The 26,647-nt window shown below is 39.4% G+C and overlaps 1 protein-coding gene across 4 annotated transcripts in view; it reads right to left on the minus strand.

The window, feature by feature from the left end:
• WDTC1 (WD and tetratricopeptide repeats 1) overlaps positions 1-26,647 on the minus strand; it is a 64,348-nt gene that overhangs the window by 21,757 nt on the left and 15,944 nt on the right. For all 4 annotated transcript variants that reach the window (XM_019432421.2, XM_019432419.2, XM_019432423.2 and 1 more), the window contains exons 2-3: positions 25,405-25,552; positions 23,611-23,694 (exon numbers count right to left, since the gene is read on the minus strand). In XM_019432421.2, coding sequence (XP_019287966.1) covers positions 23,611-23,694; positions 25,405-25,452 — 132 coding nt within the window. In that variant the 5' untranslated portion in view covers positions 25,453-25,552. The remainder of the gene's footprint in view (positions 1-23,610; positions 23,695-25,404; positions 25,553-26,647) is intronic.

A 26,647-nucleotide genomic window follows, 5' to 3' on the forward strand; every position in this document is an offset into this window, starting at 1 on the left:
GGAGTGACCAATACTACTGCCTACTCTACTTATGGACTTCCAGTTAAGCGAGACAATCAGTTCTTTACTGTTTAAGGTCATTTGACTTGGGCTGTTACTTGTGGCCCAAAACATGCTGATAAACTCCCAACTCATTCTTCAGGTCTCAGTTTAGAGGCACTTTCTTCAAGGTGCCTTTCCTATCCTGTAAATTTGGGAAGGAGGCATACCCTTCCTGTGGGCTCGTACTGTCACACTGGATTATGACTCTGTGTTGACATGGTAGTCTGCTTCACCAGACTGAGCCCCGAGAAAGCAGGCTTTGTGTCTTATATTCACTGCATCCTCAAGGTCAGATACAGAGCCCGGCATACATCAGTTGCCTGAATGAACAAATGAGTCCAGTGAGACTAGTGGGAAGAATCGAGAGATATGAACAAATCTAATTCCCCAACTGTCTAGTTAGAACGGCTTTTCCTCTGCCTTCTCCTTCCCTCTTACCCTTTGTCCTATAAAGATTCTTAGCTAGCTTGAACCACATTTCTTTCCAGGTTCTGCACTTAATGTGCATTCACTCTGTTCAGACTTGTCAGACTGCTTGTTGACCTGAGCCTCTCACTCTCCCATGGCACTTGGTTGAAACCCCACACATGGCTCTGATCACTCTTTTAGGGTCAGAATCATTTCTGTCCTCAGCACTTTCATTTTCTCACCAGGATGTAAATTACTTGTGCCTGGGCCGGGGTGGTGGTGGTGAGGGGGTGGTGGTGGTGAGGGCGGGGGTGTCACATCTATAGCTTGCAATCTCCCTTGCAATACCAAGAGCTTTGAATGATTGCCACTTACCGAGAGCTTACAAAGAGCTGGACACAGTGCTAAGTACTTGTGGTAGCCAGAAAAATGGCCCCCAGATGTCTGTGTCCTGATCCTCTGCAACCTATGAATATGTAATGTTTGGTGGCCAAGGAGACTTTGCAGATGTGATTAAGGTTAAGGTCCTTGAGACAGGGAGAGTATTCTAGATTATCCAGGTGGCCCCATTATGATCATGTAAGTTCTTAAAATCACAGAACCTTTCCTGGCTGCAGAGAACTAGAGAGATGTAGGTGTGAAAGGGATTTGTCTTGTTATTGCTGGCTTTGAAGATGGAAGAAGGGGATTACGGGTCAAGAAATGCAGTAGCCTCTAGAAGTTGGGAATTGCAAAGAAACGAATTCTACCCTACAGCCTCCAGGAGGAACACAGCCCTGTCCAGATCTTGCTTTTAGCTTGGTGAAACCCGGGTCAGACTTCTGATCCACAGAACTGTGAGATAATAAATTTGTGTCGTTTTGAGCCATTAAGTCTGTGGTAACTTGTTATGGCAGCAATAGGACACTAATCCAGCACTCTGTATCTGTTGTCTTGTTTAAGAAACAGGTATCTCGGGCGCCTGGGTGGCTCAGTCGGTTAAGTGGCCGACTTCAGCTCAGGTCATGATCTCACAGTCCGTGAGTTCGAGCCCCGCGTCGGGCTCTGTGCTGACAGCTCAGAGCCTGGAGCCTGTTTCAGATTCTGTGTCTCCCTCTCTCTGACCCTCCCCTGTTCATGCTCTGTCTCTCCCTGTCTCAAAAATAAAAATAAAAAAATGTTAAAAAAAATTAAAAAAAAAAAAAAAAGAAACAGGTATCACTACTCATTTCACATATAAGAAAGACAGCACTGAGAGAGATTCGGTAACCTGCTGTGATACTGTAATTTATAATAAGAAATATGTAATTGGTCTTCTTCCCATATCTGAACCCCTAAAGACCTTGGAATTTCCTAAGTGATAAGAGTGAAAAAGATGTCTTGATATCCATAATAAACCCCTTTCAACAACACCTGAGTTTATGTTAATGAAGTGATTTTTGGAAAGCGCCTAAGGATGGGGTCAAGTTGCTAAAGGAACCAACCATATGACTGGAGGGTTAGAACTTTCAGTCCCACCCTCCTGACCTCTGGGGAGGGGAAAGGGGCTGGAGGTTGAATAGTTCACCAACAGCCAATGATTTAGTCAATTGTGCCTATCTATTGAAGCCTCCACAAAAACCCAAAAGAAGAGGTTCAGAGAGCTTATGCATTAGGAAACATGTGGAGATTTGGGGGAGAGCAGTACACTCCAAGAGGGCATGGAAGCTCTGTGCCCCTTCCTACATACTGTTTAGGTATCTCTTCTATCTGGGCTGTTCCTGAACTATATCCTTTTAGAATAAATGGGTAGTCTAGTAAGTAAAATATGTTTGAGTTCTGTGAGCCATTCTAGCAAATTAATCAAATCCAAGGAAGAGGTTGTTGGACCCTCCAATCTACAGATGGTTGGTCAGAAGCACAGGTGACAACATGGACTTGTGATTGGTGTCTGAAGTGGGGGGTGCAGGGAGTGGCAGGGCAGTCATAGGACTAAACCCTTAGCCTGTACAATGTAATGCTGTCTCCAGATTGATAGTGTCAGAATTGAGTTAAATTGTAGGGCACCCATTAGGTGTTGGAGAATTGCTTAGTGTGTAAAAATAAACAAAACCCCGCACATATTGGGCCTGCCAAGCGTGGCACCGCTAACAGTGGTGACATGAAGCAGGATTTTAACTTGAGAGCCTGAGCTCTTACGTATTGTCTGAGAAAATGGATGAATGCTTCTAGAATTATTGTCTTGTCCGCAAATCAGTAATCCATCCAAAGTATGGAAGACAGAGGCCACAGTAGACAAATATGATACTTATGACTAATTTTCACATGGTAGAAGCTAGTTTAGAGGTAGGTAAGTTGAAGAGAGTATAGAGAAAAAGCTCAAACCAGATTCTAACAAAAATACAAAGTAACTATTGACAAAAAATATTAATAAGGAGCTTTATAAGTTAGAACACATGTTTGGGAAGCTACTTAATAGGGAGCAGAGTAAGGGGGGGGGTTACTTTGGGCTTGATAACTAAGACTGGCTTAGATATTGGGTCACAATCTATAATTATGTTGTAAAATACAATGGAAGGAAATATGCCTATGATCTATCAGAATTAAAAAGTGGGTAAAAAATGAAGAGAGAAAACCTTAAACTTTTAAGAAACTGGGAGCAAGGATGTTTAGAGATGACTCCTAGAGAGGAACAGACCTTTGTGTGCCTCCCTGGACCCTTGGAAATACTGCTGTTTAGGGTAAGCTTTGCACACTGGGGACCTAGAGGAAACAGAAAGTGCACAGAGATAGAACCTGTAATAAAACTTTTAAATCTCACTTAAGTTCCAACCTTTTAGATCCTGCTTAACTTTGTTAAATATTGATTACAATTACTATTTGTTGTAAGTCCCTATAATTTGCTGAGTAGCATGGTGTATAAGAGGAGGAGGAGGAGGCAGGAAGAAGTATTTTATTACTGACACTGCTCAGAATTTTAGGTGCATAATGATGATAAAAAGCAAATGGACTTTTAGTGGGTTTTATTACTGCTTTAAAATTCTTTACAGACTATGTACCCCTTATAGCCTGCACTGCAGTCCCCACCTTGGTATGCCACTACTAGGTAGAATGCTAGTTAGTAGTATACACAATCTCATTATTACTCCCTTTTCACAGGTAAGACCAAGTCTCAGAGATAACTTACCCAGGGTTGCACAAATTATAAATACCAAAGCCCAGATGGGAACCCAGGTCAACATAACTCCAAAGTATTTCTCTATGCTGGACTACCTCAGACACCACGTTTATTACTGCCTGTATTAAGAAGAGATCTCGGGGCACCCGGGTGGCTCAGTCAGTTGAATGTCTGACTCTTGATGTTGGCTCAAGTCATGATCCCAGGTTCGTGGGATCAAGCCTCGTGTCAGGCTCCGCTCTGAAGTGTGGAGCCTGCTTGGGATTCTCCTGCATTCTCCCTCTGCCCCTCCCCACTGCTCGTGCTCTAAAATTAAAAAAAAAAAAATCTCATTGCTACCATCACCTTAAAGACTGGCAGTTCCATGTAAAGTTAAGCTTATATTTACCCTATGACCTAGCAATTCCATTCCTAGGTAATCACTTGAAAGAAATTAAAACATTTGTCCACATAAAGACTGACATAAGAATATCCATAGATGCTTTAGTTTTAAAAGCTCCAGAGGCAGCTGGCTGGCTCTGTCAGTACAGCATGTGACTCTTGATCTCAGAGCTGTGAGTTCAAACCCCACATTGAGTGTAGAGATTACTTAAATTACTTAAAAAAAAAAAAAAAAGATTTTATTATCTTAAAAAAAAATCTCAAAATTTAAAAAACAAAGGCTCCAAACTGGAAATAACCCAAATGGTCAACAGGAAAATGGATAAATAAAATGTAGTCTATCCACACAATGGAGTACTACTCAGCAATAAAAAGGAACAGACCGCAGATACATGCAACAACATGGATGAAACTCAAAAACCATTATGCTAAGCAAGAGAAGCCAAACACATACAAAAATATACTATCTAATTCCATTTACAGTAAGCCTCAGAATAAGCAAAACTAATCTCTGAAGACAAAAGCCACAAGGTGGTTGTTCTGAGGTAGGAGGGTTGACTGGAAAGGGTACTGTGAGAACTTTCTACCATGATGGTACTTTCTTTTTTTTTTTAATACAATTTTAAAAAAATGTTTATTTATATTTAAGAGAGAGAGACAGAGAGACAGAGCTGTCAGCACAGAGCCCGATATGGGGCTAGAACCCATGAACTGTGAGATCATGACCTGAGCCAAAGTTGGACTCTCAACTGACTGAGCAGAGCCACCCAGGTGCTCCAGTGATGGTATTTTCTAACTTGTTACAGATGGTTGTTACACAAGTGTCAAACTCATTTAACTCAATACTTGAGACCTATGCACTTTATTTTTGTGTAAAGCATACATCAATAAAGAGAGAAAAAAGGTAATAATAATAATAGCAATAGTAGCAGCTGATATATACTGAGCCGATCTCACCATGTACCAGGGACACTATTGTGCCCTTCATATATAATTTTAATTTTTACAACTGTCTTATGATGGAAACATCATTACTATTCTCATTTTTCAGAGGAGGAAAAGGTTAATACCCGACCCCATATTGTATAAATAGTGTAGCCAAACGATGAACCCATGTCTGACAGATTCCAGAACTCGGCTGTTAACCATGATGTTAGACTGCCTTTTTAAATTCTAAACTGTCTCTCCTAAAACTTAAATGCTTGCTATGTGCCTGCCAGTATTATACCGGGCTCAGAGAGACATAACTGAGTCAGACAGACGCGTCTCCTGTCCTCACAGAGCTGATGAGTTTTGTTTTCTCTTCCTCTACACTAAATATATAACATTAGCCTTTCCCCATGTTATTATAAACTCCTCATAAGCATCACTTCAAATGGCTATAGAATATTCCTCCAAAAGTTAAACTGTACTCACCTCTACCTTAGTGTTGTACATTTAGGTTAGTTCCAAATTTGGTGAGTTGATGTATTTTAAAATTCCAGTGGGAAAAGAACATTTACAGGTGACTGGTCAGCCCAGAGTAGGCATAATGTCATGTTTTTTATTTTTATTTTTTGCATTTGGCTGGAAATATATAAAATCTGTGTTGTAATGCTAGATATAGCCCATGCTACTTAGGAGCCTGATGAGCAGTCGTGGTGTGGCAAAGTGTACTTAAATGGAAAACATTATTAATAAATACAAGTTAGTAGACAGCAATCTATCAAGATGTGGGATCCACAGGGGAAAAATAATAAAAGTCATTCTAGTCATTCAGTTCTAGAGGGGAAAAAATGGGACCCACCATACATGGGAATAATAAAAAAAAGAGAGAGAAGCAAAGAGCTAGGAAGTCTGCAAATCAGTGTGTATACTGGTATAGCCAAAAGGACTAGGGAGCCTTTTGTCTAAGTTTACTTTTTACAAGAAGCTGAGACTGGTTAGTGAGAATCAGAATTGTAAAGTGAGTTGTCTGGGTTCAACTCTGGCTTGACCTCTTCCTAGGTATATGGGTAGTCACTTAAGATTCCCAGAACCTCTGAGTTTTCATTTGGAGATGGGGATGATGATAATGTAAACCTGACAAGATCATTGTGAAAATCACGTGGTATAATACATGCAAGCACACTTGGGTAAATGCTGGCTCCCATCCCTGGAACTAGTCCTCAGGTATATTCTCTCACCAATCTGTGTGTGTACCTTCCAGATGCTACTTTCAAAGACCCCTCCCACACAGCTAGGATACTCACATGGGTACACACCTTGAACAACTGGATTCTCTCCTATCTACTTACTTTTCCAAAAGGGTTTATTTCTGCAGCTATTAAGTTGCTACCCTAAACTATGACCAAACAGAAAATTCATTTATTCAATACCCATTACATATAGGGTACCGAGAGAGAAGGGAATAAACTGGAAGATAAACAAAAACAGGTCCATGTCCATGGCAACATGAGACAAAGATCTACCATAATAAAGGAGAGAAATACCCCAAAACCTAGAAGAAGATAGGAGCATCAGGCTTTAGGAACAAGCTTAAAGGATTTTTGAGGATACCAGCTTGCACATCCACATGCAAAAGGATGAAGTTGGACCCCTACATCACATCATATACAAAAAATAACTCAAAATGGATCAAGGACCTACATATGAGATCTAAAAGTATGAAACTCTTAGAAGGAAACATGGGTATAAATCTTTGTGACTCTGGATTAAGCAATTATTTCTTTTCTTCCTTTGTGTGTGTGTGTGTGTGTGTGTGTGTGTGTGTGTGTGTGCTGTAAATGATGACTAATGGTTTCTTAAACATGACACCAAAAGCACAAGTGATAAAAGGGAAAAAAATAATTTGGGCTTCATTAAAATTAAAAACTTTTGTGTGTCAAAGTCACTATCAAAAAAGTGAAAAGACAACCCCCAAATGGGAGAAAACATTTTAAATCACATATCTGATAAGGGTCCAGTATCCAGGATATATAAAGAATTTTTACAGCTCAACAAAAAGACAAAAAAAATTCAATTAAGAAATGGGCAAAGGATCTGAATAGACATTTCTCCAAATAAAATATTCAAATGGCCAATAAGCACATGAAAAGATGTTCAAAATCATTAGTCATTAGGGAAATGCAAATCAAACCACAATGAAATACCACATTACATCCAATAGGATGGTTATTACAAAAAAGACGGGTAAGTTTTGGTGAGGATATGAAGAAACCAGAATCCTCACACATTTCTGCTGGGAATGTAAAATGATGCTGCCACTTTGAGAGTTTGATAGTTCCTCAAACAATTAAACATAAAAATAAACAAAAACCGTATGATCCATGAGAAAACCAAAAATGTACACCCACACAAAATCTTGTACAGAAATGTTCACAGCAGCATTATTCATAACAGACAAAAAGTGGAAACAAGCAAAATGTCTACCAACTATGAATGCATAAACAAAATGTGGTATGTCCATATAATGGAAGGTTATTTGGCCATAAAAAGGAATGAAGTCCTGATTCATGCCACAACCTGGAGGAATCTTGAAAACATCATGTTAAGTGAAAGAAGCCACATACACAAAAGCCATATATTGTATGATTCCATTTTTGTAAGATGTCCAGAATAAGAAAATCCACAGACGCAGAAAGTAGACTAATGGCTGCCAGGGATGTGGAATAACTGCTAATATGGGTAAAAGGTTTCCTTTGGGGGTGATAAAAATGTCTTGAATTTTATAGTGGTGATAGTTGCACAACTTTTTTTAAAAGTTTCTATTTACTTATTTTTGAGAGAGAGAGAGTGCACAGGCAAGGGGCAGAGAGAGAGGGAGAAAGAGAGAATGCCAAGCAGGATCCACGCTGTCAGCACAAAGCCCAACGCAGGACTCTATCCCATGAACCCATGAGATTGTGACTTGAGCTAAAATCAAGAGTCTGACGCTTAACTGACTGAGCCACCTGGGTACCCCAATAGTTGCACAACTTTGCAAATATACTAAAAGAAAAAAAAACCCAATAAACTGTAACCTTCGATAAAATAAAAAATAAACTAAAAACAAGCCTACAAACTAGCGGCAAGCTGCATTTGGCCCACAGGCCATAATTTGCTAACCCCTGATCTAAAGTATATTCTTTGAGGGTGCCTGGGTGGCTCAGTTAAGCATCTGACTTGGGCTCAGGTCATGATCTCATGGTTTGTGAGTTCAAGCCCTGCATTGGGCTGTGCACTGACAGTGTAGACCCTGCTTCGGATCCTCTGTCTCCCTCTCCCTGCCCCTCCCCAGCTCATGCGCGTGCTCTCTCTCCAAACTAAATAAACATTAAAAATAATAAAGGATATTCCTTGAAATCTCTCCCAAAGTCAGGTCTTACTTCCATCTTTTTCTTTGTGGGTAACTAATAAAGTTGGCATACAACTTACTTCTCAAAGACAACACTGTAAAAAAACTCTAAACAAGTCTTTGTTAGAATAAGGTTATGTTATGAAACTTCCCTGGGCTCCTAACTATATTAAAAAAAAAACAATCTAATTTGATATGATTTGCTTCTAGTGAATTTATGCTCAAATTATGTAAGAAACAAAACAGAAACAGAAAAGCAATCAAGCCAGACCATGAAGGTGAGATACATGTTTGTAACTTATTTAAGGAAAATATTAAGAAAATTAATAAAGCAAGAAAATAAATCCACCAAGCCAAGAACTATTTGTTAAATCTATTATCTATCTATCTATCTATCTATCTATCTATCTATCATCTACCTATCTTTTTAAAGTAAGCTATATCCCCACCATGGGGCTTAACCTCACGACACTGAGGTCAAGAGTCACACACTCTACCAACTAAGCCAGCCAGGTGCTGCTAAGCCCTTTTAAAAAAGTAGACACATGAGGCACCTGGGTGGCTCAGGTGGCTGAGCGTCCGACTTTGGCTCAGGTCATGATCTTGCGGTTTGTGAGTTTGAGCCCCCATCAGGCTCGCTGGTGTCAATGCGGAGCCTGCTTCAGATCCTCTGTCCCCTCCCCCCCCCCCCTTCCCTGCTTGCGCTCTCTCAAAAAAAAAAAAAAAAAAACAAAACATTTAAAATAAAAAAGTAAGTAAGGAGACACAAGACTGAGGTAGAAAGAATTATGAACTGTGCGGCCAGACAGGCCTGACATAAATCTTATTAATCTTATTTCTACCACTTTTGTGACCTTGGAAATGCTCAATTTTACTCCCCTTATTTGTAAAGTGAGAATCCTTTCCTCTCCCTCTGTCTACCACGTGTGGAACAATGTTCCACAATTGCCAAGAAAACCCACAAGTAAAAGAAATAGAATGGATCAAAATGTGTTCAAAACTCTAAGGTGGGGGGTGCCTGGGTGGCTCAGTCAGTTAAAGCATCTGGCTCTTGATCTTGGCTCAGGTCATAATCTCGCAGTTCATGGGTTTGGGCCCCACGTCAGGCTCTGTGCTGACAGTGTGGAACCTGCTTGGGATTCTCTCCCTCTCTCTCTGCTCTTCCCTGCTCGTGCTCTCTTTCTCTCTCTCAAAATAAATAAATAGAACTTTAAAAAACCCCAAAAAACCAAAACTTTAAAGTGGCCTTAGAAGATCCTGGTGATGCAACCAAAAATGAAAGTGGCCCCCCAAAAGTGAGGCCTGCAGGCTATAAACTGAAATCCCAGGATATTTGGCTCCTGTCTAGTTATGACATTAAAAATCATTAAGACAAGATGAGTTAGCAAAGATGTCCAAGGGAAATATATAGCAGAACATCTTAGAATTAATCCTAGTTAATATTAAATTTAAATCCTCTAATCTCAATTTCTTTTCTGCCTATCTTACTCAGTTGCTGCCAACACATCAGTTCTTTGTATTTTCTCAATGAACATTTTTAACTTTCTATTTTGAAACAATTTCAAACATAAAAAAGGTACAAGAATAGGACAAAAACAAGCATATATACCTGTCCCCTAATTCATTAATTGCTAATATTGCCATATTTGCTTACTCCCTCTCCCTTCCTCTCCTCTTTCTCTACACACACAAACATGAACACACACACACACAAATTTTTTCCTGAACCATTCGAGAAAAAGTTGCAGACTTCAGGGCCCCTTACACACTTAACTACTTCAGTATGTATTTCTAAGAAGAAGATCATTCTTTTATTTCACCAGAGCACATCTATCAAAATTGAGAAATTTGACAATGATATAATACTATAATTTAATATATAGTCCATATTAAAATTTCACCAAGTGTCCAATAATGTCTCTTTGATTTTCCTGATCCAGGATCCAATCCAGGATCAAACACTGGGATGACACAGTGGTCAGCTTCTTTTCGGTCTCTTTTATTTTTTTATTTTATTGAAAAAATTTTTAATGTTTATTTAGTTTTGAGAGACAGAGAGAGACAGAGCATGAGCGGGGGAGGCACAGAGAGAAAGAGGGAGACACAGAATCTGAAGCAGGCTCCCGGCTCCAAGCTGTCAGCACAGAGCCCGATGCAGGGCTTGAACTCATGAGCTATGAGATCATGACCTGAGGTGAAGTTGGACGCTTAACCAACTGAGCCACCCAGGCACCCCTGGTCTCTTTTAATCTGGAACAGTTCCTCAGTCCTTCTTGTTTTTTATGACATTGACATTTTTAAAGAAGACAGAAGCTATTCTGGAGAAATGTTTCACAGTTTGGATTTGTCTGATTATTTTCTCATGATTAGATTTAAGTAATGCATTTTGACAGAAATACTACCTAAGTAATCTTGTATCTTCCTCAGTGTACACTATTAGGTGACATATGTGTACAATTTGTCTTGTTTAAGGTGGTATCTGACAAGTTTTTCCACTATAATGTTACTATTTTCCTTTTGTTATCTGTGAGGGAATACTTTTCCATTGTGCAAATAAATGTCCTCCATTCACATTTCCACTCAATAGTTTCATTCACTGATTATTCTTGCCTGAATTAATTACTAGGATGACGTGGTATGATGGTTATAAAATGGCAATTTGTCCAGCTCTATCATTTCTTCATTTAGGAACTGGCAATCTACTGGAATAAAGGGCTTTCCTCTGTCTCTCTCCCCTGCCGCCCCTCTCTCACTAGTGTAAACTCAGATTTTTTTTTTTTTAAGAGAGAGAGAGAGAGCATGACTAGGGGAGACGGACAGAGGGAGAGAGACAGGATCTCACGCTCAATGTGGAGCGTGACACAGAGCTCAATCCCATGACCCTGGGATCATGATTTGAGCTGAAATCAAGAGTCAGACACTCAACCTACTAAGCCCCCCAACTCAGATATTTTTTACTCAGTGGGTTTTAATTCATTATTGTCACTATTCATCCTGATGTTCAAATTGTCACAGATTTGGCCAGTAGCATGTCTTTTGAGCTAGGTTCTGTGTCCTTAATGGTACGTTTCTTTCATTTTTCATATATTTTTTTACTTTTTGTTTATCTTCTGCTTTAAGATGTTGTAGGCTCATCTTGTACACTCCTTGTCCCAGAGCTGGAATCAGTTATTTTTCAAGGACTCCTGGTTCTTTTTAGTGGGGAATGCTATTTGAGAAACCAGTAACTTATAGCCATTGAGGTATTATTACTTCTGGACCCTATCAAAGACTGAGTTGGAAATAATGTATAAATATATATGAATATATATGTATTTGTTAAACCATGAGATCATACTGATACTGCTAATTCCAATCGAATACCCCAGAGCTATTCTTTGCCTTTCCATATTCCATATCTGAATCTCCCTTCTCCCACATTGAGAAGGGAACAACACTCAAATATCTATTATATCAATATTATATTTATTATTAACATTAATATATTTATCTCAACAACACTGATATATTTACTCATTTGTCCAATTCTCCAATACAAAATAGTTATGTAATTGCTACAGCGATACCACTGCAAATGACAAATCTACTATCTAGAGTTCAATCAAGATTTCTTTAAAGTTTGTCTTTAAAATACATATGGTCAAAGAATACAAAGTACTGTGTTCAAAAATTACTTGGATTAGTTGGCATCCTTCTCCCCAACTTTGTTCATTTTATTTTACTTTTTTGAATGTGCAAAACCTCAACATGGTTCTAAAAGTAAAACTCTGCAAAAACGTCCAGAAAAAGGTTACTCCCTTTTCTCTACCTCTCTACCCTATATCTTCCACTCCCTAGAGGTTTCATTAGTTTCTGCTTACCCATCTGGGCTTGTGTTTGCAAAAATATGCAGGTATCCATATAAACTCTTTGTTAAACCAAAATTGGCAAAAATTATATTAAAATATCCCTTAAACATATGGAAAAGATATTCAATTTCTCTCATAAGAGAGATGTGACTTAAAACTATATTGAGATACCATTTTTCATCTGTTAGAATGGTAAAATTCAAAAGCTTAACCACACAGTCCATTGCTGAGTTGTGGAGAAACAGGCACTTTCATGTATTGCTACTGGGAAGGCAAAATGGTGCAACTCTCATGGAGGGAAATTTGGCAATACCTAACAAAACCACATATATATTTACCTTTTGGTTAGCACTCAAACCTCTAGGTTTTTACCCTAAAGATACATTTCCAGCAATACATGTACCCAAGGTTATTCATTATGGTATTATTGTAATTATGAACGATTAGAAACAACTATAAGAGTCCATACATGGGAAATTCATTGAATAAATATTGGTTCATCTACATAATAGAGTTGTAATAAGAGGTCCATGCACCTATGAAAAGGACTCTATGAACTTATACAAGTGATTTCCAAGATATATTGGTAAGTGAAAAGAGAGAATATATATATATCTCAAGTCATGTTTCACTCATTCTTCATCATCAACAAGTCCTCCACGTCTAGTCATTCCCTCTATTCTCTCTTCACATGCTGCCTTTATGTCTTTACTTGCCTTCCTATTCCCTTAAGAATTCATGACTCATTACTAAAATCATTCTCTTGCAACATTCATCTGACAAAACCCCAACCCTGGATGATATTCTCCTGTATCTTCAACTTTCCCTTTCTCTACTGATTCCTTTCCCTTGGAATTATACATGCCCAAGTTTCTCTAATCTAGAAAAGTACTTCCTTGACGCCAAATCCATGTTGAGCTATGCCTTCCATTTCTCTTCCCCTTCACAGAGAAGAATGAAAGAGTAGTCTATACTCAGTATTTTCACTTCCTCACTTCCAGTAGTTCCTATTATCTATACCACACACCACAAAAATGGTGCTTGCCAAGGTTACCCTTGCCCTAAATCAATGTAGCTTCCCTGACCTAAATCAATGGACACTTCTTAATCCTTACCTTACTTGGCCCCTGGTAGTATTTGATGGTGCTGACCACTTCCTCCTCAATGAAACTTTCTTCTTCAGGGTTCAGTAGCATCACCGTCTCTGTTTTCCCTTCCTACTCTTCTAGCTAGTCTTTCTTGGTATCCTTGCCATATTCTTTTTTGTTCACATGGCCCTTATGTTTGTCTTCTTTATGGCTCTATCCTAGGCTTTCCTCCCGCTCTACACATTCCCCAAAGGCAATCACAACTCACTTTCATTGCTCCAATCTCTATACTGCTCACTGCTCCCAAATCAACACCTCCAGTGTGTACCTCTATCTTAAGCTCAAACCCAAGTATTCCAACTACCTATCCAGAAAGTGCTAGACAACACATAACATACAGCTCCAGAGCCTCCATACTGAGCTTGTTATCTTTCCCCTCAAACCTATTCCTTTTCCAGTGCTCCCTAAGGCAGAAATTTGACCTTCACTCTTGATTCCTCTTTTCCTAACGTTTCATATCAAGTCACCAAGAATTCTATTTATTTTATCTCTTAAATGTCTTTCAAATTCACTGACTTCACTCTATCCAAATTACCATTATCTTGGTTCAGGTAACCCATCACGTCTTCTTGAATCACTGCCACAGCCCCTTAACTGGTCTGGTATATTTAGACCTATGCAATATTAATTTTGAAGCCAAGATCATTTTCTTTAAAGCTTAATTCTGATCACATTGCTCCCACCGTAAAAACTATTCAATGGTTCTCCATTGCCCTTGGGATCAGACTCCACGCTGAGCATCATGACCTAGGATCGTGACCTGAGCCAAAATCAAGAGTCAGACACTCAGGTGGTGGAACCTTTAGGGCGCCCCTTGGATGCTTTTTCAATAGGCATCTCTGTGGATATAAATTCTACATACACAGGAAAGGTAACAAGACACCAGAGTGGCTGAACTCTGAAATTTCAAGTAACTCACAATGCAAACAACAAAGTCAAAAAATAAAAATAGGGCCAGGTTACTAAACTGGAAGGTAGAGAAATAGTATGGGTGAACAGGGATAAGATTTAAAAAGTGAATTTTACTACAGAAAATTTAAAAAGCCAATCAAACCAAGAGGTTTTTAGTGAACATCCACTAACTGTTCAGCGCTATACGTCCTAAAAGTATTTTTTTGCATTTCCTTTTGCATTTTTCAAAAGCATACAAAGTAGCAAGTTAGGAAATCCGGGGGAAAAAATCTTCCTCAGATAATAAAGAAGAAAACATTATAATCAATAACCACAAAAAGGAGATTTTACCTCTTTTATCCCATCTCCAGTCTCCAATAATCCCCTCTTTTTAATGCGAAAAATAAACTGCTGTTAACCAATGTGCAGTCCATATATGACAATGGGTGGGAAATAAAACAAGGAAAGGAAACGACTGTCAAGTGTTTTAAAAAGTTAGATGCCATCAAACTGGCATCTCAGGAAACTTTAAGAGCTTTCTACAAATAACAACAACAATATCAGCTAATATTTGAGGACTATATAACATGACTTTACAATATGCTAGGCATTGTACTAAGTACTTTAGATAAATTAACTTGTTTACTCCTCCTCATAAACCTAACAGGATATGTGTATTATTTTATTGATGAAGAAATGTGTGCTAGAAGATAGACTTACTCAAGGTCATATGACTCACAATGGCATTTCAATTACTATTTGGCCAAGGGGAGGTGTGAGATACTCACAAAAAGATACACTTCCAACCTCAAACTAGAAAAGAAGGAAATAAGATAGCCTTTTTTTTGGGGGGCGGGGGGAGACAGCCTTTTAGGAGTTAAGATTCTAAAACTCATCATGGCTTCCATCATACCACACGTTCTCCCACCTCTATGCCTATTCTTTCTATTTCCTGTGGCTAGAGGAAGAGCAGGAATGGATAATCTCTGTATGTTGAGACACCTTGGCTCTTGATCTTGAGCTCTCCTCTCTCACTTCCTACTTTATCCCCAGGAGACATTATCCAGTCTTCTTGTTTCATGGCTCTTATAGACTGGTGGTTCTTGAACTTTTGTCTTAATGCCCTTTACATTGTTAAAAATTACTGATAGGGGGCCTGGGTGGCTCAGTTGGTTAAGCATCTGACTTCAGCTCAGGTCATGATCTCACGGTTGATTTCAAGCCCCACATCGGGCTCTCTGCTGTCAGGCACAAAGCCTGCTTCTGATCCTCTATCTTCCTCTCTCTCTCTCTCTCTCTCTCTCTCTCTGCCCCTCCTCTGCTCACTCTCTCTTTCTCTCAAAAATAAATAAACATTAAAAAAAAATTACTGAGGCTCTCAAAGAGCTTTTGTTTATATGGGCTTGCTTTACGTATTTACTTATTTAATTTTATTTTTTTTAAGTTTATTTATTTATTTTGAGAGAGACAAAGACAGAGTGAGAGGGAGAGGGGCAGAGAGAGAGGAGAGAGAGAAAATCCCAAGCAGGCTCTGAGCTGCCCAGCACACAGCCTGATTCAAGGCTCGAATCCACGAAGCCGTGAGATCATGACGTGAGCCAAAACCAAGAGTTGAATGCTTAACTGACTGAGCCACCCAGGTGCCCTGGGTTATATTTATTGATATTTACCCTATTAGAAATTAAAATGGAAATCGTTCATATTATTTCATTTAAAAATAACAAAAATGATAAGTTAATACATTTTAAATGAAAAGTAAATATATTTTCTAAGACAAAACAATTTAATGAGAAGAGTGGCATTGCTTTACATGTCTAGCTTAATGGAAGGTAACTGGGTTCTCATACCTACTTTTGTATTCAGTCTGTTGCAGTATGTTATTTTGGTTGAAGTATATAACAAAAATACATCCTCACAAAGATATGTAGTTGGAGTAGGAAGGAGTATTTTAATTCCCTTTTCAGATAACTGTAGATATCATTCTTTGATATTGCACCAAAACTCCACAAGTAATGAGTTCTTATATTACAATGTAGGATCTGAAACCACATAAATGAACTATTGGTACCCTCCTACATTCAAGTGCATTGGTCTAGTTTGCATTATGCATATCTCTTTTATGCATGTATGAGTCTGTTACATCATATGTTGGTCATTTTGACAACAGTGACTCACTGAATTTAAAGATCTTCAATGCTAACATTCATTATACAATATTGTTGACATTTGTTTGTATCACCACGGATGGAAAAAGCCTTTTAAGTATTGAGAAGTTACCACGCTCATGGTGGCAGATACAAGTTTTCCTATATTCTCATTCATTCTCTCTCTCTCTCTCTCTCTCTCTCTCTTATTTTGCCTAAAAGTTCAAGTTTTATCCTTGACAACAAATATTGTCAGTTGTTTTTCTTAAAGTGACAGCTCATTTCATTAAAAAAAAATTTTTTTTAATTATTTTATTTATTATTTTGAGAGAGAGAGAATCCTAAGCAGGCTCCACGCTATCAGTGCAGAGACTGATGTGGGGCTCAAACTCACTAACTGTAGGATCATGACCTGAGCCAAAATCAAGAGTCAGATGCTCAACCGACTGAGCCACCCAGGTGCCCCTCAGTTCATTCATTCTTAAGAAAATGTCTGCCATGGGGCTCCTGGCTGACTCAGTTGGTAGAGCATGTGACTCTTTTTTAAAATTATTTTAAAAAATTTATTTATTTATTTATTTATTTATTTATTTATTTATTTATTTATTTTGGGAGAGAGCATGCACACACAAGTGGGGGAAGGGAAGAGAGAGAGGGAGACAGAGATTCTCAAAGCAGGGTCTGTGCTGTCAGCACAAAGCCCAACAAGGGGCTCAATATCATACACCAAGAGATCATGACCAGATCAGAAATCCAGGGTTGGATGCTCAACCCACTGAGCCACCAGGTGCCCCTAATCATTACTTTTTAAAGTTTATTTATTTATTGGAGGGGGGTGGGCAGAGAGAGAGAATTCCAAGTGCCCTCTGCATGCAACTCTTGATCTCGGGGTCGTGAGTTCAAGCACCATGTTGGGTGTGGAGCCTACTTTAAAAAAATAAATAAAATATTGGGGCACCTGAGTGGCTCAGTCAGTTAAGCATCCAACTCTTGGTTCATGGGATGGAGCCTCAAGTTGGGCTCTGTGCTGACAGCATGGAGCTTGCTTGCAATTCTCTCTCTTCCTCTCTCTGCCCCTCCCCACTTGCTCACACTCTCTTTCAAAATAAATAAACTTAAAAGTAAATAAATAAATAAAAATGTAAAAAAAGAGAAAATGTCTGCCCAAATACTCATATTTGGATAACCCCAGTTTTTGTCTGGTAGTCATTATTTAAGATGGCACTTCATGAAAAAAGTGGCTAGTAGGGCTTGCAACTCAAACAACAGCACAAGTGCTTTTTCCTCAAGACAACCACCATGGTGCAGTACTTCCCATCCCAGAATACAGAATACGAAAGAGATGTGTACTTAAAGGTTGAAATTTAATAAAACTACTACCTTCTATTGCTTCACATCAAGGACGTTTTAAGTAAAATTTGTTGTTTGTTTTTTGTTTTTTGTTTTTTTTGGTTACTGCAAATGCATGGTGTTAATAAGTCATCGAGTTTGATGCAATATTTGCCTTGATTCATGCAACGGTGCATCACTTTTTTTTTTTTTTTTTTGCAAATTTTAAATGAGCTAATTTTTGTTTTTGCTTTTGTTTTGCAAACAATTTCTTAATAATACTATGAAAGTAGTTTGGGCCTCATGGATTCCCTTGAAAGGTCAATGAGGATCCCCAGGGGCCTGCAGACCACACTGAAAGATGCTACTATAGACTATCTCTCTGTCAGTCACTCTCTAGTGTTTATTCCAGTCTATGCCTCTCTCCTGATCCCAGACCCACTGGACCCTGTAAAAATGATAGATATCTTTGCTGTTACCAAGGCCCGAACTGCTTGAACTCTGAATCCTATCCCCTCCAGCATTCCCCAGGACTTTGTTCCTTCAATTATTCTGTCCTCCTAAATCAGCAAACTTTCTCCTGCCATCAACATACAATCATGTGCTAGTATTTCTTCCCATTCTTATGAATCCCTCCCTTAATCCCACAGACCCTCCTAGCCACATCTCTAGTTCTCTGCTTCCTTTTGTAAATAAATTTCTTCAAGAGTTGTCTACACAAGTCAGTAAAGCTGAAAACAAAAACAAAATGACTTTGAAGGAAAGAAGTGAGGGGGATAAAAAAGATGTCATTCTTCCTCCAATTTTCTGAAATGACTCCCCATTGGTTAAAGCCAACCCGAAGACGGAGGACAGAGAGCTGAAGAAAAGAAAGCTGAATAGTAGACACAGAGGGGCAAGAGAAGAAACTATCTTTTACGGTTTATCCTTTTTACTGCCTACATCCTGTCTCCTTTCACCTAGGGGCAATTTTGTAATAAATAAATTTCCATCACCTTCTTAAAAAAAGAGAGAGAAATTGGGACCTCATCAAAATAAAAAGCTTCTGCACAGTGAAGGAAACAAGCATCAAAACTAAACGGCAACCGACAGAATGGAAGAAGATATTTGCAAATGACATATCAGATAAAGGGTTAGTATCCAAAATCTATAAAGAACTTATCAAACTCAACACCCAAAAAACAAATAATCCAGTGAAGAAATGGGCAAACGACATGAATAGACACTTCTCTAAAGAAGATATCCAGCTGGCCAACCGACACATGAAAAAATGCTCAACATCACTCATCATCAGGGAAAACATAAATCAAAACCACAATGAGATACCACCTTACACCTGTCAGAATGGTTAACATTAACAGCTCAGGCAACAACAGATGTTGGTGAGGATGCGGAGAAAGAGGATCTCTTTTGCATTGTTGGTGGGAATGCAAGCTGGTGCAGCCACTCGGGAAAATAGCATGGAGGTTCCTCAAAAAACTAAAGATAGAACTACCCTAAGACTCAGCAATTGCACAAATAGGTATTTATCCAAGGGATACAGGTGTGCTGTTTCAAAGGGACACATGCATCCCAATGTTTATACCAAGCACTATCAACAATAGCCAAAGTATGGAAAGAGCCCAAATGTCCATCGATAGATGAATGGACAAAGATGTGGTATATGTATATAATGGAGTATTATTCTGCAATCAAAAGGAAAGAAATCTTGCCATTTGCAACTACGTGGATGGAAATGGAGGGTATTATGCCAAGCAAAATTAGTCAGTCAGAGAAAGACAAATATCATATGACTTCACTCATATGAGGACTTTAAGAGACAAAACAGGGGCGTCTGGGTGGCTCAGTCATTTAAGTATCTGACTTCGGCTCAGGTCATGATTTCGCAGCTCGTGGGTTCTAGCCCCACATCAGGCTCTGTGCTGACAGCTCAGAGCCTGGAGCCTGCTTCGAATTCTGTGTCTCCTTCTGTCTCTGCCCCTTCCCTGCTTATGCTCTGTCTCTGCCTCTCTCTGTCTCTCTCTCTCTCTCTCTCTCTCTCAGAAATAAATAAACATTAAAAAAACATTTTTAAGAGACAAAACAGATGAACATAAGGGAAGGGACACAAAAATAATATAAAAACAGGGAGGGGGCAAACCATAAGAGACTCTTATATATGGAGAACAAACAGAGGGTTCCTGGAGGAGGGTGTGGGAGGGGGGATGGGCTAAATGGGGAAGGGGCATTAAGGAATCTACTCCTGAAATCATTGTTGCACTATATGCTAATTTGGATGTAAATTAAAAAGTATAATAAAATAATTTTAAAAACAAGAGAGACAAAAGAGAGTTCTCTACACTGTGGTTGCCACTTTTTTACCTCCAATTCACTCTCACAACCCCTCCAGTCTAGCATCTACTCCCACCATTCCAATAAAACTGCTCCAGTAAAGACCACAGTCACTGTTCTATCCTCATCTTACTGAACCTTTCAAAAGCACTGAGCAGAAGCGACCATTCCTTTCTTGTAATATTCTCATTATGTGGGCTTTCCACTCTCCTGGTTTTATTTCCTTTCTACTTCACTGACCACCCCTTCTTGGGTAACTTTCTTGGGTAGCTGGTAATCAACTCCTGAAAGCTGGAGTGTCTCCACAGCCAGGTCTTGGGCCCTATTCTCTAGAGGTCCATAGACATTTGAGTCTCCGGATTTCTCCCTACAGTCCACAGCTCTCTCTCCCAATTAGTACCATCACTTCCTACTTGACATCTCCACAAAGTTATCCAACAGGCTTCCAAATTTAAAATGTCCAACCCCTGAATCTTTCCCAAACCTATTTTTCTCCCAGTCCTCTTCTTTCCATCTGCTCTCACTTCTCTAAGTCTCACAAGTGGCAAAGCTGGGATTTAAACTAGAGTTTTTGTTTCTTTTTTGTTTTGTTTGTTTTTTACATCTGAATCTGTGCATTCCTGGGCACCTGGGTGGCTCAGCTGGTTAAGTGTCTAACTCTTGATTTCGGCTCAAGTCACGATCTCACGGTTGTGGAATTGAGCCCCATGTCAGGCTCCATACCTCCGTGCTGGGCATAGAGCCTGCTTGGGATTCTCTCTCTACCCCTCCCCTGCTCATGCTCGCGCTCTCTCTCTCTCTCTCTCAAAAAAATCTGTACATCTGGACATTCTTTCATACTATGCACTGCTACATAGGTTAGGGAAGTGAAAATTGAAATAATTCACCTTAATGTAATTTTGTATTTGAGTTCCAACCTTTGGGAAACAATAGATGGGATCCTTTCTTGTGTTCATAGAAGTTTCCAAGTCTATTCTGAACAAAGTTATTTAACTACGAAGAGATGGAACAGAATATGGGTTGGATAGAGGTACAGCTAAAAGAAACGGCTGAGCCAGTCAGTGATCACTGTCTACTCAGCATCCACCAGAGCAGGGCTTCTCAACCACGGCACTGTTGGCACTGGGGCTGCATATTTCTCTGCTGCGCACTCTCTGCTGTCCTGTGCACTGTAGGAGGTTTAGCAGCATCCCTATCCCCTTTCTGCTATATGCCAGTAGTACCCTTCGAGTTTGGACAACCAAAATTGTTTTCAGACGTTGCTAAAAATCCCTTTGTAGGTAAAATCATCCATGCCCGACCCCCAACTGCACTAGAGGGAAGTACTTTGACTTATATTCCAAAGGAAATATAGAAAGAAACTACAGAACAATAAAGGATAAACAAATTAGTAGAAATTATGCCTTCAAAGAATTTTTAGAAATATGGGAAAGCAATCAAGATATAAAAAGTATAAAGCAGTTTACCCAACTGTGTAAATGGTATGAGCCCAATTTTGTGGGGGGAAAATTTATATAAGCATGGAAAAAAACTGGAAGACTTAAGAATCATAATTGTTATTTATTGAACTAGTTTGCTATAATCCAGGCACTGTGTTAGTCCTTCACACAAAACTCATATAATCATTACAGCTATGCTCAGTTATTGTTCTAGTTTACAGATTGGGAAACTAGGGGTAACATGCACAAGGCTATATAGCTGGGGAAGAGATAGGTTTTTGTTTTTTTTTTTTTAATGTTTATTTATTTTTGAGACAGAGAGGGACAGAGCATGAACGGGGGAGGGTCAGAGAGAGGGAGACACAGAATCTGAAACAGGCTCCAGGCTCTGAGCTGTCAGCACAGAGCCCGACACGGGGCTCGAACTCACGGACCGCGAGATCATGACCTGAGCCGAAGTCGGCCACTTAACCGACTGAGCCACCCAGGCGCCCCAAGAGATAGGTTTTAAAACTAAATTTATGCAGCTCTAATACCCATCTCTTAACTAGTATTCTGCTTCATAATACACAAAGGCAGTATACCAAAGGTTAACAATGTTTATCTCTAGATGATAGAATTTAAGGTAATTTTGTTTTCTTTTCTATATTTTTCTGTCTATTCCATATTTTCAACTATGGTAATATTTATTACTTCTATAATCAGAAAAATTGGGGGGCACCTGGGTGGCTCAGCCAGTTAAGTGTCTGACTTTGGCTCAGGTCATGATCTCACGATTTGAGTTTGAGCCCTGCCTTGGGCTCTGCACTGACAGTGTGGAGCCTGCTTCGGATCCTCTCTCCCTCTCTCTCTGCTGCCAACATCGTCCCCCCCCTCAAAAATAAATAAACATTTAAAAGAAAAAAGAAAAATTTTAAGTAAAAATTGTGAAGACTACTTGGTAACATGGAGAAAAGACTTATTATATGTTAATCATATGTTAATATGTATCTTAATTTAAGATACAAAATTCAATGTAAAGTAGGATTACAATTATGTGAAAACATGCAGGAAATAAAAGGAAGTACACAAAAAGCTAATAATAATTGTTTTAGGGAGATGGGACTAAGAAGTAATTTTTACTTATCTTTTCCATATTACCATTAATGTAGTTATATTTTATTTTTAAAAAATTTTTAATGTTTATTTAATTTTGAGAGAGAGAGAGAGAGAGAAAGCGCATGCGCACCCATGGGGGAGGGGGCAGAGAGAGAGGGAGACACAGGATCTGAAGCAGGCTCCAGGCTCTGAGCTGTCAGCACAGAGCCTGACACAGGGCTCAAACTCATGAACTGTGAGATCATGACCTGAGCCAAAGTCGCATACCTAACTGACTGAACCACCCAGCCGCCCCATAATGTAGTTATATTTTAAAATGGATAATAGTTTATAATTTAAAAAAGCAGTAACAACCATCTGTAATCTCACTACCCTAAGATAACACTGTGAACATTCAATAAATTTCTTTCTAGTCTTTTTCTAAGATCAACAGGATCACTTATATATACTAACTTGAAGGAACCAAAGAGAATTCTTACTCAACCTGCAGGTAATGTGAAGTTGGACAGGACAGCTAAATGTTGGATTCAAAACATGATCTGGAGGAAGGAAAGGGCCTGGAATTAACACTATGGAGTCTCTCTGTTGGACACAACGAAAGAGTTGAACTTCTGGATTAAAGGCCTGGCTCTCCATGGACTGGACAGGACAACACTGGACAAGATGCTTGGCCTTACTAAACCCTTTTTAAGAAAATACCCATTCCCTATATACCTCCCCACAGCATTTCTTTGAAACTAAAATGAGAAAACACTATGTAAAAACACTTTGTAAACTTTAACTTCCTTTGCAAAGGTAAGAATAATTACTGTCCAAGTCAATAGTAAAAACAGTGGTATGCACCTCAACAATATTTTTCCAAACACAAAGCAAATAATATGACCAAAAAACAATTTCTGTGTGACCATGTCAATCACTAACCTTGATTTACCTGCCTATGTTTACCTGCTTAATAAAACTGCTAGAAAGGACAGGAAACCATTAGGTATGACCTGCAGAGAAAAACTTGTTTTTGCCTTGAATAATGCCAGAAGGGTTCTCTACAGGCAGAGAATTAAGAGCCAGCCATCTGCATGTAAGGTGCAAACTTGATTTCTTACCTGTAGCTCTGCTTCCAGGCCCAGTCGTCTGATAAAGGGGTCAGTGACATGGTAGCGACGCTCAAAGCTCAGAGCACCCCGCTCCTGCGGGACAGAAACAAACTCAGTTTCATTGATTCAATTCAATATGATTTACTACGTGCCTATTATATATCCAGCACTGTCCTGGGCACTGCAGGAGCTACAAAAGGCAGTAAGAAATTGGGCTGCAGGAGCCTGCACTATACTTGGGCAGGGATTAGAGAATAATAAAAGAGTATAAAATTAAGCATAGGGTGCCTGGGTGGCTCAGACGGTTGAGTGTCTGACTCTTGATTTTGGGTCAGGTCATGATCTCACAGTCCATGAGATCGAGCCCTGCGTCAGGCTCTGCACTGACAATGTGGAGCCTGCCTGGGATATTCTCTCTCTCTCTCTCTCTCTCTCTCTCTCTCTGCCCCTACTCCATGCATGCTTGCTCTCTCTCTCTCTCTCTCTCAAAATAAATAAATAAACATTAAAAACATAAGCATTAAATTGTGCTTGTTGGGTTACAAAAGGCAGAAAGAAAGAAAGAAAGAAAGAAAGAAAGAAAGAAAGAGGAAGGAAAGAATGAAAAAAAATTGAAAACAACAAATAAAGGAGTTTCCATCTTTAGGTTAGAGAGAGAGGGTGGGCATCACCTTTAGGACACATAATGTGGGGGGTATTCAAAGGAAAAAAATAATTTGCATGGTCCCTCCAACTCTATGATTCTGTGCCTCTAGGAAATGGTCCTTGCCCTTGAGGGCCACCCAGTCTAAAAAAATTACAAACAAAACCTCCCACAAATGGACAAAGCCCCTAAAGGATTCAGGGATGAAGGGAAAAATATACAAAACACAGATTGATGTGCTCTGTGCACTAAGCACATAGCTCATGTATACACTCAATCCTTTTTGATGATCATAGCTTATGCTGCATGCCACTTAATTTTTTAAAGATTTTTAATTAAAAACATTTTTAGCACTTAACCTTTTCAAAGAACTTCCTGTGTTCTTTCAGATTTCATTCTCTATGATCAGCCTAAAGGCAGACACTATTATCATTTAACAACAGAAAACGCAGGGAGGTAAAATGATTCAAGTCTTATAGGTAATTAGGGCAGTGGTAAGATTAAGTTCCTGACCCAGCTTGGGGTTCTTACTATAGGAGCACATCAAGTCCTGGTAGAATTTCTTCCATTAAATCTCTGTGTTCCTTTACTGCAGGTTCTCCTGACAAAGCCTGGGCTATCTTGCTAAATGAACTTGACAGCCTCATCATCCATTCATCTCACAGAATGTACAAACTGCACAGGACAGGTGCAGAAGACCCTTAAAGAAAAGAAAAAAGAGTCTAAGCTGAACCGGGACTAAGACTCTTCTAGGGTCTGTTATATGCACAGCTTAGCAGCTGGAGCAACATGAAGATGTCATATTTTCTTCTGCTACACCCACACCCCCCCCCCCACACCTACATATGTACACACAGTTGTGTACACACATGCACAACACACATGCACAGTACACTGATAGCTCCCCTCCCCACTGACCTCCATTAATTTCAGCAGCCCAAGTACAAAGCACTGGGCTAGAGGAGTCTCCATGAATTCCATATTCTTGGGCAAAGAAGATGGGAGTCAAGAGACCTTGATTTTAGTCCTAGGTCTGCCACTAATTAGCTATGTGACTTCAGGCAAGTCACCAACTCCAGACCTCAGTTTCTTCAGCTGTAAAATGAATCTGTTAGGAAGAAAGGACTTCATGCTCTGGTTCAAAGGGCTGAGCTGCTTACCTTGATCTGCCTACGGATGAGGTCTCTAGTTATGTTGACTTTTGCCATCTTCTCTTAATGAATTCAACAGCAGGAAGCTATAGAAGGATCTTCAGGACCCTTGAGCATTCCAGCCAAGCCCAGGTCCACAAGACACACATTTAATTACCTGGGGGGAAAGAAAAATCATCAAACCTTGGGGGATGGAATAAGGTGGCTTCAGAGTCCTGGTTCCACCCCTAAAACATCCCACCAGCCTACCCAGTGAACTGGCTATTGCCTGTGATTTATGACATGGTGGGCTGGCTCTGCTCCATAGTGTTGAAGAACTTTTGGAAGGTAAAGAGGGTGGGAGGGGGGAGACAATGACTCAGAGCTACAGGAAGTATTGGAACAAACATTGAAAGAGTCATGCATGCTTCACCAGAAAGTGGGGGGTTGGATAGGAGTATGAAGGAAGATCCTAAAAGTAAGAACAAGGCAAGCAAGAAAGATGTCAACTTCCACTTGCTCAATATGCAACGTGGCAACCAGTCTTTTAATTATATTTTGAATCCTTGCTGCTCAGCTTGGCTCTCTCCAAAACAAAATCAGTATCACAGACAGAGCACTCAACCCTTTAACAAATTGATAGAATCAAAGAGTGGACCGGGAATGTAAAGGTGATCATGTCCACAATCCAATCTAATAAAGATATTCCTCTTCAATATCCTGATAGGTAGGCTTTCAGTCTCATCTCCTGAAGCAACTTATTCCTTTGTTATAAACTCTGATGATTAGAAAGACCTACTAATCTCATTTCTGATAACTTACATAAGAAATTACAAAATATAAGAAATACAAAAGTCTATACCCAAGCATATTCATCACAGATTTGGTAAAAACAAAAAAACTGAAAGTACCAAATTTTTCAATGATAGAGGAATGGCTAAACAATGTATAGCCATATGATATTAAGCAGCATTAGAAATGTTACTTATGAAGGAAAAATGCTTACATTATACCAAATGTTTCCAAGATAACATGATGCTTTTTCAATAAATACTATTATCAAAGCTGTGTTTAAAAAGGAATTACAAGGGGCACCTGAGTGGCTCAGTCCATTAAGTGTCTGCCTTTGGCTCAGGTCATGGTCTTGCGGCTCACGGGTTTGAGCCCCGCGTTGGGCTCCGTGCTGACAGCTCAGAGCTGGAGCCTGCTTCGGATTCTGTGTCTCCCTCTCTCTCTGCCCCTCCCCCGCTTGTGCTCTGTCTCTCAAAAATAA

Source organism: Panthera pardus, unplaced genomic scaffold, assembly GCF_024362965.1.
Source record: "Panthera pardus isolate Hobbes unplaced genomic scaffold, ASM2436296v1 HiC_scaffold_11, whole genome shotgun sequence".
NCBI classification, from domain to species: Eukaryota; Metazoa; Chordata; class Mammalia; order Carnivora; family Felidae; genus Panthera; species Panthera pardus.